The 16688-nt window shown below is 46.8% G+C and overlaps 1 protein-coding gene across 2 annotated transcripts in view; it reads right to left on the bottom strand.

Annotated features, from left to right (window-relative positions):
- The window catches only part of GRID2 (glutamate ionotropic receptor delta type subunit 2), a 1073619-nt gene that overhangs the window by 428774 nt on the left and 628157 nt on the right, over positions 1-16688 (bottom strand). Inside the window, exon 3 of one of the 2 annotated variants that reach the window (XM_054163312.1) lies at positions 2491-2775. The exons of the other annotated variant lie outside the window; for it this stretch is intronic. Coding sequence (XP_054019287.1) covers positions 2491-2775 — 285 coding nt within the window. The remainder of the gene's footprint in view (positions 1-2490; positions 2776-16688) is intronic. 2 annotated transcript variants of the gene reach the window in all.

The raw sequence follows: 16688 nt of genomic DNA, 5'->3' as shown, positions 1-16688 counted from the left end.
CTGGGCACAGTCTTGGGATGCTGTGGTCTGTGCCACACTTACTCTCTCACACGATAACCATCAATCCAGCAGCTTTCAGGAGTGCTGGATCAGCTCTAAAATGAAAGAACATTGTCTCCTTCAGGCCCTCCTCCTCAAGCTTTCTGGTCTACAGAAGTTAGTTCTTACATTTATGAATTTCAGCTCACCCTTGCCAAGGCCTCTGAGCTACATTCAGCACTGCTTCACTTATGGCTATTAAATATATGCCAACAAACAGGAGAGATTCACTACACAGAAATAATGTTACAGGATGTAAAAGGCTTACACAGTGACTCTTGAATTGCCTCTGAACAAGAGAGCTTGCTCAAATCTTTTATGCTTCATAAAAATTGACAGAATAGAAAGCCAGAAAAATTCTCCCTTTATCACAGCATCACAGAATGTTATGGCTTGGAAAGGACCTTGAAAGCTCATCCAGTCCAAGCCCCCTGCCAGAGAAGGAGCACCTACAGCAGATCACACAGTGTGGTAGTTTTAGGCCATGCCTTTAAAGCTTTTCACAGATCTTGAACAGAAAAGTTGCAAAATGTAAATAAATCACTTTTGGGTGTAAAAAGGAAAATAAAGATCATTCTAAACAATCCCATTGGAGAGATATGAAGCTTAAACTGTTTGTACCAAACCAATTCTCTCTTCTCTCTTCTTCCCTCTGGAGAGATGCTAACTTGCTTCTGCTTGACCTTGGCTGCATTGTTTTGGTTAAGTCTAACAGCAACTTTCTCTGCTCCTTTCTTTTCTCTCCCTTGTAGAAGAGGGTAGAAGGAAGGGCATAAAAGGAAAAGCTAGTAGCTTCCCCTGCTCTTTCACCAGGGAGGTTCTTGTGCTGTTTGTTAACTGTAAATCCCTGTAGATATTGTAACTCCTGGATATTTTGTACACATTCATTGCATTCCATTGTAGATTGTAGTTTGGCTATAAATACAGCTTCCATTTGCTTCCACCTGGGCTGGTCTGGCAAAGGTAATGTTGGGGGTGAAATTTCAACCCATCACACACAGGAACACAACCAGGCAGGTTTTGAGTATCTCCAGAGAGGGAGACTCCACGCCTCTCCTGTGCAGCCTCTGCCAGTCTTCCATCACCCTCACAGGGAAAAAAAATCTTCCTCATGTATTAGCTAACTCTAACAAAGGAATTACCGAACAAACCTTGTAAAAGTTGATGGATTTTGGAAAGAGATTTCTCTGAGGTTGTGGCAGTTCAGGCTGGGTGCCTCCTGTAACTGCTACATAAGCTACATCTCTGGTGTCCAGCCCAGACGGCGTGCACAGGAAACAGCCTATTTCATACCCGTAATATCCTGCACCCTAAAATCCATCTTGTGACAGTTTTAGGCTATGCCTTTAAAAAGCTAGCCGCAGATTTTTGGGCAGGAGAGTGAAGTACCAACAAATCCACAGTTGGGTGTAAAAAGGAAAACAAGAGATCATTCTAAACCAATGCCATTGGTCAGGTGTGTGGGATGTAGTTCTAATGATCTCACATTCCAATTTCACTCCTTTTGCTCTGCTGGCATGCTCATGCTGCTTTGCTGGAGGACCCTTAGCAGCTAACCTTGCAGACAAGCATTACTGACTTTTAATGACACTTTGAGCTAACTGAACTCTCTCTGACATTCTCTTTTCTCTTTTTCTTCTAATTAGCCAGAGGAAAAAAGGGAAGGGGAGGTTGGGGGTAATGGAGGCAGCCTCCTCCTGAACAGGAGGATTTCTGTGCTGTTTTCTCCTTGTAAATACCTGTATAATATTGTAACTTCTGTATATTTGTACACATGCATTGCATTCCATTGTAGAGTGTAGCAATAAGCTTGCATAATACAGCTTCCATTTGCTTCCCTGACTGAGTTTTTGTTAATGTGGGTGGGTTAAACCATCACAAATCTGCAAAGTCATTCTCTGCCTCTTTCTTCCCTCTCCTTGCTCCCATGGGAGATGCTCCCTATCGGGTAGTGGTAGGAGAGTATCTCAAGGCTCTTAGGCCTGGCTAGGCCTAATGCCAGGAGAAGGGGGTAGGGGCAGTCTCATAACTGGCCAGGCTGAGATCAGCCTAGCGGTGGAGGGGGGAGGGGTGAAGAAAGAGCCCTGGGGGTTTTGGGTGTACCCTCAAGTGGGGAGAAGGGAAATGTTGGGGGCCTTTGGGTGTGCTGGAAGAGACTCTGTATGCTTTAGGGTATTTTTTGTCACTATGCTTGCAGCTCCTGTAAAACACTAATTGCTTTTTCATTTAAACTTTCCACCACTTCTGCAATCCATTTGTGAGATGAGTGTCATTCTTTTGCCCCTTTCTTGGGGCAAGAGAGGATCTGTCTGGCTTCAAACCAGGACAGAGGTGCAGCGAACTGCTGCCAGAACCACAAATGTTCCAAAGCAAAGCAATCTACCAGCAGGCTATAAAGATGTGGCATGGCTGCTTGCCATGGAGTCACTTAAGTGCTAGATAAACACTCACCGTAGTCACTGTCATAAAAAACAATGAACTTCTGCCAGGCATACTCGGTGACCACCCTCAAGATGACATCATTCAAGTAGACAGGGGGCCGGACGGAGAGCGTGTAGTCGTCATTGCGGCTGCTCCTGGTGAGCCCGCAGCCGCTCCGCGGTGTTCCTGCCGTGGAGCGCTGGATGAAGAGGTGAGGGATGTGCATGGCATCTGCCAGAGACTGCAGGGAGCCTGCTGAGGTGCAGCCAATGGAGCTAACGAGGGCCAGGATGCCTTGGTTCATCAGGTCACAGGCTGGAAGAAAGCACAGTGATATGCAAGGTAAGGGTGGTTCAGGGCAGAGGGTCTCTTTTGCTCTTGAAACAGGCACTGGGAATTGAAACAGAACAGAATACAGAATTAGCCAGGTTGGAAAAGTCCTTTGAGATCATAGAATCATTAGGGTTTGAAGGGACCTCAAGGATCATCCAGTTCCAACCCCTCTGCCATGGGCAGGGACACCTCACACTACAGCAGGTTGCTCACAGCCACATCCAGCCTGGCTGCAAAAACCTCCAGGCAGGAGGCTGCCACCACCTCCCTGGGCAACCTGTGCCAGTGTCTCACCACTTTCATGGGGAACAACTTCTTCCTAATATCCAATCTCAATCTACCCACTTCTAGTTTTTTTCCATTCCCCCTAGTCCTATCATTACCTGACACCCTAAAAAGTCCCTTCCCAGTCCAACCTATCACCCAGCACCATCTAATCAACTAAACCATGGCACTAAGGACCTCATCCAATCCTGTTTTCAACACCTCCAGTGATGGTGACTCCACCACCTCTATAATTAGCCCATTCCAATGGCCATTCAAGTTCAGTCAAGTGAGATATGGATAAGGTTTTACAACTTGAATAATTGAGACATAAAATTTATTCATTTCACAAGGCTTCCCCAGTCACTTTGACCTGTCTTCAGTGAGAGCTGAGCAGAAGGTGTGATTGCTGCCATAGAACCAGTGTGATGGGTGGGAAAGGGCTGCTGGAGGCTTCTAGTCCTGCTTCAGGTGATGCCTGCTGCCAGGCCAAGTTGAGTGCCTCCTTTTGGGGAAGGTTTAGGCTTGATCTTAGAAAAAAGTTCTTCATAGACAGACAGATGGCCCTTTGGAATGTGCTGCCCAGGGAGGGGCTGGGGTCGGCATCCCTGGAGGTGTTTAAGAAGGGCCTGGAGGAGGCACTCAGTGGCATAGTCTGGTTGATTAGTTAGGGTTGGGTGATCAGTTGGACTTGATGATCTTGGAGGTCTCTTCCAACCTGGCTGATTCTGTGATTCTGTGAACGCCAGAAAGATACCCTAGTTCACCTAGCCCAGAAATTTATTACCCCTTGGAAATGAGACCCATCCCTGGGTCTTCTGAGGAACATTAGAAACTGATTCTGGCTACCAAATGAACATGACTGCCCTAGGAGATGAGCACTCTTCAAAGTTTAGCACAACAGCTCCATGAATAAGATCTTTGCATTACATGGAGAAAATACAAAGAAATAACAGCTCAGGCTTCCTATCAACTTGTCAAGACAACTGAATATAGCATAGAATCATAGCATCACAGCATCATAGAATCATAGAATCATAGCAGCATAGAATCACAGAATCATAGACTCAAAGAATCAATAAAGTTGGAAAAAACCTCAGAGATCATCAAGTCCAACCTGTCACCCAACATCTCATGACTACTAAACCATGGCTCCAAGTGCCACATCCAAACCCTTTTTGAACGCCACCAGTGATGGTGACTCCACCACCTCCCTGGGCAGCACATTCCAATGGCCAATCTCTCTTGCTGGGAAGAACTTTCTCCTTACCTCCACCCTAAACCTCCCCTGGCACAGCTTGAGACTGTGTCCTCTTGTTCTGGTGCTGCTTGCCTAGGAGAAGAGACCAACCTCCACCTGGCTGAAATCTCCTTTCAGGTATGATTATCCATATTAAATTGTCCAAGCGAAAACTGAGTTGCTTCTGGGTTTTAAGAGATATGTGCAACAATCTTAGAACTTCTTCCTAACATTCGGTCTGGATCTACCCATTTCTAGTTTTGTTACATTCCCCCCAGTCCTGTCACTCCCTGACACCCTCAAAAGTCCTTCCCCAGCTTTCTTGTAGCCCTCTTCAGATACTGGGAGGCCACAGTTAGGTCTCCTCAGAGCCTTCTCTTCTCCAGGCTGAACAACTTCAATACTGAAGACACTCACAGTGATACCAAAGGTGTTTATTGTGAATAATGTCAATGCAATCAATCAATATCAACAGAATTAATAATGATTAGGTCTGCACTTTTGAAGGATTACCCTGTGAAATAAAGCAAAGCAGAGCCAGATGTTTATATTGGGTTTCTAAAAGACTTGAGCACTAGAATGAAGGAACAACATGGGCTTGGTGCATAGTTCCCCAGAACACACACGAAGCGATGTTTTGAAGCAGTCAGTTTGCCACTGGCAAAGCTCCACGTGCAGTTAAGCAGAGTTTACACATGTTAATTAGCTAATGGGACAGCAAAGTGTAATGGTTTAAATCAGGACATGTGTTAAACCCACCCAGGGGGTTAGCCTGGCTGTTTTCCCAACACAGGAGTGAGGGAAAAGTAGCACACAAAAACTCAGGATTGAGACCAAAAGAAGTGAGATAAGAATAGATTTACTGAGCAAAATCAGACAGCTGTGGTACAAAATGCACAGCTCCCTCAGCCTCTTTGCAGAAAAGGCACAGCAGAAGCAAGAGAGCCAAAAGCCCAAGCCAGGAAACCACTTCCCCATCCCTCCTCGTCCTGCCAGCAGAAAAGACAACAGCCAAGAACCTGGAACCCAGAAGCAGCAACCAGAACCCTAAGCCTCCCATCTTACAGTCTGAACTTCAAGCCCCATGATACTTTGTTCCATCCAGCACGTTCATTTTGAAGCTGGCATGACTGCAGCATGGATGACAGCAGCAAATTCAACTCAACACATGACCAATATGTATTTACACATGAATATCTAATACTAAACTGTTGTCAAGGGTTAGGGCTGGGCTGGCTGCTGAGTGAGTGACAGATGCCCTCTATTAACCCCTCTACCTTCCCAAAGGGATAAGAAAGGGAACATAGGAGAGAGACCTATGGACTGGAAAACTAAAAGTACTTCAGTGAAAATAATAACAATAAAATGAAATACATATACAAAAGCAACATTAAAACCAAAGCCCCCAATGGCAATTATGTCACTGTCACCACTGGTGCCATGTGTAAGAGTCTAAATCTTGTCTCTCTTGATGTGAATCCACAAAGATAAAATCACCTTTGCTTCTCACCCAGACAACAGCTGCCCAGGAAGGGGATGGTGAGAAGACCCTCTGGGATGTTCAACAAAGGATAGGATTGCTGTGAAGGACGTGCTTGCTGGGTCAGCTCTGCCCACTGATAGCACACCTGGCAGCCACATAGGCATTAATGTGACTGCAGTGTGGGCCTGGGGAGCTGCCATTATCTGAATAAAAGACACTGAACCTTAGCAGCTCAGACAGAGAGAAAAACACAGATAGAGGAAAAGACTGAGAGAGAAAAACACAGAGAGAGGAAAAGACTGAGAGATTAAAATCACCACCATAAACATCCAGCCTGAAAGCAGTCCAGGAACCCTCTCTCCACCACCACCACCAGCAAAGCCATGCCCTAAGCTTTGCCTGCTGTAAGAAGAATTCCTGGAGAAGAGCAAAGACATCTTTACTGAAGACACCACATGCTGAAGGCTGCTCAGAGAAGGACTTGGTCTTTGAGATCTCTCCCTCCCCTTCTCCTGGGAGGACAGCACAAGCCAACAAAGATGACCTCTCCTCCAAGTCAAAGTGGCAGTAGGGGTGGTGGAGGGCAGATGGGTAGTGGTAGTATAATTCCTCTCTCTTGCCCTCTCTCTTTCTCTATTTTTCCTTTTCCTCTCTCTCCCTTCTTCTGTTCTGTCCACTTCATCCTTTTAATAAATAGCCTCATTTTGACACTTGGCCTCGTTTGTGCCAAGGATCAAAGGCAGAACAAAGTTCTTCTCAGATGCCAGCCACTGAAGAAGATGCTTGGATTTCACGATGCCTTTATACCACATATGACATACACAGAATGGATACCTGATTGGTCAGTTAGGGTCACCTGAACTGTCTGCTCTTCCCCACAGGTGTGGCCTTTTGCTTTCTGCTCCCTGAATGTAGTACACAAGTAGCAGTGACCTCGGTTTGCTCACCAGTCACAGGCTCACAGGATGTTAGGGGTTGGAAGGGACCTCTGGAGATCACTGAGTCCACCCCCCTGTACCAGAGCAGGACCATAGAACCCAGCACAGATTGCACAGGAACACATCCAGACAGGGCTGGAAAGTTTCCAGAGGGGTCTCCACAACCTCTCTGGGCAGCCTGTTCCAGTGCTCTGGGATGCACAGGGTGAAGAAGTTCCTCCTCATGTTGAGTCCTTGGTACTAACCAGAAAGCAGGTGCTGAATGCCAATACCTGCAGTCACTGAGAAGGGCCTCAGCTAAAGAGTAAAACCACTGAACAGAATTAGCTCTGTTGGAATTCAAAGCAGGACAACTGTGCAGTAACTTATTTTGCAGGAAGATTCAGTGCACACAACAGGTGCAGGCAGAAACAAGAATCCCACATATGGGAACGCATTTCCCTAAAAATATGAAAACATATTTTAGTGCCAGACCTGTTGTCTCATATCATATGGTTCTTACTTACAGCCAGGATTGGTTTACTCTGCAAACGCTTATTGGTCTCACTGGGAACATTTACAGTGTGTTTAGTCTGGAGAAGAGAAGGCTGAGAGGGGATCTGATCAATGTCTTCAATAGTTGAGGGCTGGGGGGCAAGTGGAGGGGGCCAAGCTCTTTTGGGTGGTGCACAACAATAAGCCAAGGAACAATGGAGACAAAGTTGAACAGAGAAGGTTTCAGCTCAACAGGAGGAGAAACTTCTTCCCAGTGAGGATGCCAGAGCCCTGGAGCAGGCTGCCCAGAGAGGTTGTGGAGTCCCCTTCTCTGGAGCCTTTCCAACCCCACCTGGATGCATTCCTGTGCAGAGTCCCCTGGGTGATGCTGCTCTGGCAGTGGGCTTGGACTGGGTGATCTCTGGAGGTCCCTTCCAAGCTCTAATGTGCTGTGGTACTGTAGTACTATGATACTTTGAATGGAGTTCCACATTTGGGTCCATGTGGATGCTGACTTTGTAGCCAAAGAACAGCACCAGAGGTCATGAATGTGGAGAACCACCTTCTCATAAAGTCAGTGCATTATCCTCCTTAGGATACAGAGATCTGGAACACATCAAAGTGGATTTCCAGGACATAGTGATGCCACTGAGACGCCATTCAACAGTGTGGCCGTTTGACGCTGTGCCTTTAAGAAAGGGGCACACTGGCTAAATGTTTATAAAATATTTTGGTATTCTAAACAAATTCCATTGGCCAAGTTGAGGTGGGAGGTGAGATTGGACCCAGGGAAGCTGGGAACTTTCTCTCAGTCTTCCTTCCTTTGCTGTCCCTTTCGGCTGGATCTGCTTCTGGGCTTCTTGCCAAGAGATAAGAACTAACAAACTCCCTGTGCATAGGCCTCTGCTGTATTAACTCCCCTTTTTTCTCGTCTTCTACCTCTTTGGGGGAGAAGGGAGGTGGGGGGTGAAGGGGGCACAGGGTGAAGCCCCCTCTGTTGGGGGTCTGGTTTCTGGTTGAGTTTATTTGCTATATATTCCTGTATATATTGTACAATACCTGTGTTTGTTGTGTTACATATAATCTGTTTCCTTGTAAAATATACTCTCATTTCTCCGACTGGGTTTAGCCGTGGTCTCTTTCTCAGTGGGGGAGGGAAAGCAGAGCCTTTCCTTTCAAACCACCACAAACAGCAACACTTTTTGAGTTACTCCATGCAGAAAAATACTGGAGGGCAAGTGATCCTGTAGAGAGGTATCAAAGTTCTTTGGCTCAGGATATAAATGTTCCCTCTGCACAAGTTCTGACTGTAGCTCAGGTTTGGAGCCAGCTTCTAGGCTTCAGGTTAAAGTTAATATATTTTTCAATAACCACAAGTATCCATTGTCAGAAAAGTCCTAAATATCATGAGCCAGCAAAGTGCTCTCGTAGCCAAGAAGGCCAATGCCATTTTGGGGGGATTAGAAGGGCTGTGGTTAGTAGGTTGAGAGAGGTTCTCCTCCCGCTATACTCTGCCCTGGTGAGGCTGCATATGGAATATTGTGTCCAGTTCTGGACCCCCCAGTTCAGAAAGAACCTCAGGGAACTGCTTGTCCAGCACAGAGCCACAAAAATGCTGAAGGGAGAGGAACATCTTCCTTATGAGGAGAGCCTGAGGGAGCTGAGGGCCCTGTAGCTTGGAGAGGAGGAACCTAACACAGGGTCCCCTACTTCTTGACCACCAGCCCTCAGATATTTAGAGACATTAATCAGATCACCTCTCATTCTTCTCTTCTCCAGACTAAAACAGCCCCAGGGCTCTCAGCCTCTTCTCACAGGCCAGTGCCCCAGTCCCTTAATCATCTTTGTAGCCCTGCCTTGGACTCTTCAAACAGAAATAGCATTTCTACCATATAGACACATACAAAGTAAAGCCTATAGGATGATGGCAAACTACTATGTGCAATAGTCTCAGGCTGCGCCAGGGGAGGTTCAGGCTGGATGTTAGAAAAAAGTTCTATACAGAAAGAGTGATTGCACATTGGAATGGGCTGCCTGGGGAGGTGGTGGAGTCGCCATCACTGGAGGTTTTTAGGAGAAGACTTGACAGGGTGCTTGGTGCCGTGGGTTAGTTGCTTGGGCGGTGTTGGATTGGTTGATGGGTTGGACGCGATGATCTTGAAGGTCTCTTCCAACCTGGTTTATTCTATGTATTCTATGTATGTATTCTATATTCACATATTCCTTAGCCAAACAAAACTTCTGCTAGCTACAGTGGAAGAACTGGTTGGTAAAAAGCACAGGACTGAGGTTTACAGGTTTTGTTAACCCTTTTTGTGCCTCACAAATGAAAGCTATTTAAAATTATGTTCCTTGGGATCCAAATCTTTCAACTGTATCTTAGCAACTGGCAAAGAACTGTAGTTGAAACATAAAAATCCTGGCTATGTTTCCTTCTTGATCCTGAAATATCCAACTTATTCTGTGTCCCACCTGCATTAGAAAATACAAATTTTATCTTTGTCTACATCTCTCTCTATATCTCTTCAAAACTCTGCTGCAATTAAAGTTACTACAATCTCCTTTGAGACTGTGTTTCTAAGCTGGATTTTGGTCTTTTACCAGTATGATCAAAGAATATTAGTTTGCCTATAACTAGAGAAAAAAAACCACTGCATCACAGAAAACATCCAGTTGGAAGAGACCTCCAGACTCATCCAGTTCAAGCCTTGACCCAGCACTGCAGGCCAACGCTAAACCATGTCCCTAAGCATCAGCTCCACACACTGCTTGAACACCTCCAGGGATGGTGACTCCAGCACTGCCTGGGCAGAACATTCCAATGGCTGAGATCCCTCTCTGGGAAGAAATATTTCCTAGCATCCAGCCTGAACCTCCCCTGCTGCAGCTTGGAACCATTTCCTCTGCTCCTGTTGCTTGCCACCAAGGAGCAGAGGCTGCTCTCCCCCTTTGGAGAGTGATGAGGTCTTGCGTCACCTCCTCTTTGCTGAATGTGAAGCTGGGGGAATAAAACACCCTCTTTTTACTGATATCTCTGGTTTGAGTTGAAGAATGAGTCAGTTATAAACATTTTTTTCCCCCCTTGTGAATCTACTCTGTGTTTTGGAAGTGCTCCAAGGATTCTGAAACCAGGACAACTCCACACAATTGGGTCAAATAAGCTTTCCCTTGATTTTATTGTAGAAGGGCCAGGTACTGTGTCCAGTTCTGGAGCCCCCTACAAGAAGTGCTTGGAGGTGTTGGAATGTGTCCATGTCCTTCCTGTAAGCTGGGGTTGTTCAGCCTCAAGGTGAGGCTCAACAGGGCTCTGGGCAGCCTGATCTAGTTGGGAATGTCCCTGCTGACTGTATGAAGGGTTGGATTGGATGGCCTTTGGAGTTCCCTTCCAGCCCAGATGATTCTGTGATTCCTCCATCCCTTAGCCCATCTTTGCCCTTACACTGTTGGTGAATATTTCCCTAACCAGCACTGAGACATTATTAAGTAGCACATAGTGCCTGATATGCTTTTTAATAGCCAGTTTGCCTGCTGTAGAGCAGCAATTATACAGGAACAAAAAGTCTGAATCTTAAAGCAGATTAATACAAAAGACAATTGTATCAAAAGATAGCATCCTGATAAAATCATAGGGACTATTATGTTATGAAGAAGTTCTTCACCATGAGGGTGGTGGAAGACTGGAACAGGTTGCCCAGGGAGTTGGTGGAGGCTCCTTCCCTGAAGGTATTCAAGGTAAGACTCAATGAAGCCCTGGGCAACCTGATCTAGTTGAGGATGTCTCTGCTGACTGTGGTGAGGTCAGACTGGATGACTTTGGAAGTCCTTCTAGCCTGGCCCATTCTATGATGCTCTGGTTCCTTGTTCTGTGGAAATCTGTGTAGAAGTGTTGGGGAAAAAAAATATCAACCACAAAACCTGTTTAAACCTTGAGCATCAACAGCCGTCCTTTCAGGGACGTGCTCAGAATAAGCCAGGGCATCATTCTTGCTAAGAGAATAAAACACTGAACTTGATGCTATTTGACAAAAAATTACCCTTGCCATGTCTCACTCAGTGTGGCTGGCAATTTTCCCTCCCAGCCTTTCTATCCCAGGTTGAACTTTCATAGAATCATAGAATGGTTTGGATTGGAAGAGACCTCCCAAGGTCATCTACTCCAACCCCCCTCTGCAGTCAGCAGGAACATTCTCTGTTAGATCAGGTTGCCCTGAGCCCTGACAAGCCTGACTTTGAATATCTCCAAGGATGGGGCCTCAACCACCTCCCTGGGCAACCTGTTAGAATAGAATAGAATAGAATAGAATAGAATAGAATAGAATAGAATAGAATAGAATAGAATAGAATAGAATAGAATAGAATAGAATAGAATTAACCAGGTTGGAAAAGAGCTTCAAGATCATCAAGTCCAACCTCTCACCCAATACCAACTAATCAACTAAACCATGGCACCAAGTGCCACATCCAGGCTCTTCCTAAACACCTCCAGTGATGGTGACTCCATCACCTTTCTGGGCAGCACATCCCAATGACCAATCTCTCTTGCTGGGAAGAATTTCTTCCTCACATCCAGCCTAAACCTCCCCTGGCACAGCTTGAGACTGTGTCCTCTTGTTCTGGTGTTGGTTGCCTGGGAGAAGAGACCAACCCCTTCCTGGCTACAACCTCCCTTCAGGGAGTTGTAGACAGTAATAAGGTCTCCTCTGAGCTTTCTTTCTCCAGGCTAAGCAACCCCAGTGTTCCAGTGTTCCACCACCCTCAAGGTGCAGAACTTGCTCCTAACATCCAATCTAAATTTGCTCTGCTCTAGTTTGAAGCCATTGTCCCTCTTCCTATCACCACAGGCCCTTGTCAACAGTCCCTTTCCAGCTGCCTTCTAGCCCCCTTCAAGTACCGGGAGACCTCTATTCAGTCTCCCCAGAGTCTTCTCTTGTCCAGGCTGAAACTTTACCTTCTTATCTGCTTTTGTGTCCCCTGATCATTGGCTTTCATCCTCCCATTGCACAATTTCCCTCTCTCTTTAGGATCTGCTCCAGCCAGGCAAAGCAACTTGCTGTCCATTTCCATGTTTCTTCCTCCATCTCTTCTTTTTGCTTTTTATTTTTCCCTTTTATTTTTCTCTCACCAGCTTCAATCCTATCTCCTCCAATGTAAAAAAAAAACCCAAAAAAACAACAACCAAGCAGGTCTAGAAGACTTGGCAGTGCAGTAAGAATCTGACCAGAATCATATCCTGCTCCCACCTCTGTTATTATTTCACTGCACGACTAATTTTGGCTGAGTAATCCAATTTCTCTTGTGCTTTGGTGATTAGGACACTTTGACACCTTTGTGAAGCACGTTTGCATGATCTCAATATGAAGGTTTATATTTGTTCTCCCCTTCCCACCACTCTTTCCGAGGTTAGAAGGCCAATTTCCTAGCCCAGCTCACATTGCCAAAAGTTCCTTCACATCCCTTCTCTTTTGTGAATGCTCACGTTCCACAGCTCCCCTTTCTTGCCCAAACTATTGGTATGGAGACAACAGGCTCTGTTGGAGAGATGCAATGGGAAGCACAATACCACAACCTCGTCCAGGGCAGACAAAGGAATTCACAGCTGGTAGCCTTAGTTTAATTGGAAGCCCTACAATGAAAAGAGCTGCCTGTGCTGTCCTGGATGAGCTTGGCATTCTCCCAAACACAGATAGTAGGGCATAATACTGCTCAAAATAAGACCATCCCCCATAGGAAAAGAAATCTGGGAGAGTTTTTCTTTCCTACAGTGCAAACAGCAAACACTCAGGCAACGTTCTGCTAAGGGGACAGTACAGAAACATTTTGTGTGTATGTGTGTGTGTGTGGTACTGTAGAGAGAGCAAAGCATTTTCATAAGGGCACACGTTTAATTCTTCTTTAAAAAAGAAAGAAAACAAGAAAAAAAAAAGATAAGTGACCTCAACAGAGCAGTTTGAGGAGAAACAATTCTAGGGCCAGACCTTGCATTTGCCATGGAAAAGGAAAACAGATTAGAATCTTAGAATTGTTAGGGTTGGAAGGGACCTCAAGAATCATCCAGTTTCAACCCCCCTGCCATGGGCAGGGACACCTCACACTACAGCAGGTTGCTCACAGCCACATCCAGCCTAGCCTTAAGATCCTGGAAGGCCACGATTAGGTCTCCTCAGAGCCTTCTCCTCTCCAGACTGAACAGCCCCAACTCTCTCAGTCTGTCCTCACAGCAGAGCAGCTCCAGCCTTCTGCTCATCCTCGTGGCCCTTCTCTGGACAGCTTCCAGCACCTCCAGATCCTTCCTGGAACAGAGGATCCAGAACTGGACACAGAGCTCCAGCTGTGGTCTCAGCAGAGTGGAGCAGAGGGGGAGAATCACCTCCCTGGCCCTGCTGGCCACACTTCTCTTGCTGCAGCCCAGGCTCTGCTTGGCTCTCTGGGCTGCAAGTGCTCACTGCTGGCTCCTGTTGAGCTTCTCATCCTCCAGCACCCCCAAGACCTTTTCTTCAGGGCTGCTTTCAAGCCAGTCCCTGTCCAGCTTATGTTGGTGCCTGGGATTGCCCTAACCCAGCTGCAGGACCTTGCCCTTGGTCTTGTTGAACCTCATGAGGTTGTCATGGGCTCAGCTCTGCAGCCTGTCCAGGTCCCACTGGATGGATCCCTTCCCTCCAGAGTGTCTGCTACACCACACAGCTTGGTGCAGCAGATTCTACATCACGATACAAGAGCTTTGCATGAGAATAAACAGAAGCATGGAAGAGAGTACATCAGCCACAGAAAAAAAACCAACACCAACAACAAAACCATGGATGTGAAAAACCTGAGAAGTCCGTAGGAGTTGAGAACATCAGTTCCATCAGCAACTTAGCCACTCAGACGAGTCAAAACAACTATCACCATTATTATCTGCTAAGAATAGACATCTGTGCTAGTTTCTCTGACTGACACACAGAATAACAATCACGATAGGAACAAAAATACCAACCCCTTCTGATAGAGCACTTCACTTGTAGCTCTGCAAATGCTTTGCAAAACAGCTCAGCATCTTCATCTCTATGTCACAGAAAAAAACACAACACAACACACAAAACCAAAACCCCAAAACCAAAAACCCACATGTGCCAAGGGGAACTGTGTGCCCAAGGTCAGAAAGCAAAGCAAGGAAATTGTTTTTCATGCCAAGATAAAACATGCAGAAACAGTGGAAACAAAGCTTTTTTGTGGAGGCTTTCCACTGTCTGTCTTGTGCATTGTTGTGCCATTGGAAGGGTTTTGTGTTCTGAGCCAATGTAACTAAGCATTATGGAAAGGAAAGATTTGAAAGGCAAGGCCATGTGGCCTACAGCAACAGGATTTAAGTGACAAAGTTTCAGCTGCATAGGAGCCCCAGAGCAAGAACTCTGTTCATTAAGAGGAATGGAGGTCATATTGAGTCAATTGAGTCCACCATTAGCAAGTTTGAGGATGACACCAAGTTAGTAGCAGGTGTGGATCTGTTAGAGATGCCTCTGCAGAGGTATCTTGACAGGATGGACAGATGGGCAGAGTCCAACAGGATGACATTCAACAAGTCCAAGTGCCAGGTGCTGTACTTTGGCCACAACAACCCCAGGCAGCGCTACAGGCTGGGGTCAGAGTGGCTGGAGAGCAGCCAGGGAGAAAGGGACCTGGGGGTGCTGGTTGACAGCCGCCTAAACATGAGCCAGCAGTGTGCCCAGGTGGCCAAGAAGGCCAATGGCATCCTGGCCTGCATTAGGAATAGTGTGGCCAGCAGGAGCAGGGAAGTCATTCTGCCCTGGACTCAGCACTGGTTAGGCCACACCTTGAGTCCTGTGTCCAGTTCTGGGCACCACAGTTTCAGAAGGACATTGAGACACTTGAACGTGTCCAGAGAAAGGCAATAAAGCTGGGGAGGGGTCTGGAGCACAGCCCTGTGAGGAGAGGCTGAGGGAGCTGGGGTTGCTTAGCCTGGAGAAGAGGAGGTTCAGGGGAGACCTTCTTGCTGTCTGCAACTCCCTGAAGGGAGGTTGTAGCCAGGTGGGGGTTGGTTTCTTCTCCCAGGCACCCAGAACCAGAACAAGAGGACACAGTCTCAATCTGTGCCAGGGGAGGTTTAGTCTTGAGGTGAGAATAAAGTTCTTCCCAGAAAGAGTGATTGTCCATTGGAATGTGCTGCCCAGGGAGTTGGTGGAGTCCCCATCCCTGGAGGTGTTCAAGAGGGGATTGGTTGTGGCACTTGGAGCCATACTTTAGTTAGTCAGTAGGTGTTGGGTGACAGGTTGGACTGGGTGATCTCTGAGGTCTTTTCCAACCTTGTTGATTCTATGATTCTATGATATATAGACACAGGCATGCATGTAGTGGGGCATTGATCCCCTCGTCCAGGGGAGCTGAATATAGTTGTAGACCCCTTATAATGAGGTGCCATTGGGTGATGAATGAAGGCACCAACCCCACTGATGTATAGCAACCAAATTCCAGAAATGAAGAGGCAAAGAATCACAGAAGTCCTCCCAGAGGTCAGAGTATCATTACAGTACATTACAGGTTGGAAGGGACTTCCAGAGATCATCCAGTCCACCCCACCTGCCAGTGCAGAACCACCCAGGAGGGTCTGCACAGGAATGCATCCAGAGGGGGCTGGAGACTCCACAGAGTCTCCAGAGAAGGAGACTCCACAACCTCTCTGGGCAGCCTGCTCCAGGGCTCTGGCACCCTCACTCTAAAGAAGTTTCTCCTCATGTTGAGCTGAAACCTTCTCTGGTCAAGTTTGTCTCCATTGTTCCTTGGCTTATTGCTGTGCACCACCCAAAAGAGCTTGGCCCCCTCCACTTGCCCCCCAGCCCTCAGCTATTGATAGACATTGATCAGATCCCCTCTCAGCCTTCTCTTCTCCAGAGTAAATGTCCCCAAGGCTTTCAGTCCTTTATTGTAGCATTTTATTCTCCAGCATGACAGAGTCTCAGAGTTCCACTTACAGCAGAACTGCTGGAAGCCCTTAACAGACAAAGCAGCTAACAGCAGTCCTGAGCATATCTCCAGCAGCATCCCTGCACCAAAGCCCTGAGCAGAAGTAGTTAACAGAAGCAGAAGTCCCTAGCAGCCCTAACCACCCCCCTAAGCAGTTCTTAAGTGCCTAACCCAAATAACTGTTGCTCAAGTGGCTGTTCATATTCTCTTTGTTATCAGTCCCTTACCCAATAAAACCCAACCACATCTATAAGCAAAAATCTTTTCCCAGTGAGAAGTGCCAGCCAAGAACTGGACACAGGACTCAAGGTGTAGCCTAACCAGTGCAGTGTGCAGGGCCAGAATGACCTCCCTGCTCCTGCTGGCCACACTGTTCCTGATGCAGGCCAGGATGCCATTGGCCTTCTTGGCCCCCTGGGCACACTGCTGGCCCATGTTCAGCCTACTATCAACCAGTACCCCCAGGTCCCTTTCTGCCTGGCATGGGGTTGTTGTGGCCAATGTGTAGAACCTGGCACTTGGATATTTTCAATCTCAT

The sequence above is a fragment of the Dryobates pubescens genome, chromosome 1, assembly GCF_014839835.1.
Source record: "Dryobates pubescens isolate bDryPub1 chromosome 1, bDryPub1.pri, whole genome shotgun sequence".
NCBI lineage: Eukaryota > Metazoa > Chordata > Aves > Piciformes > Picidae > Dryobates > Dryobates pubescens.
The sequence above is the reverse complement of the archived record's forward strand: the minus strand, read 5'-3'. Positions and strand labels throughout refer to the sequence as shown.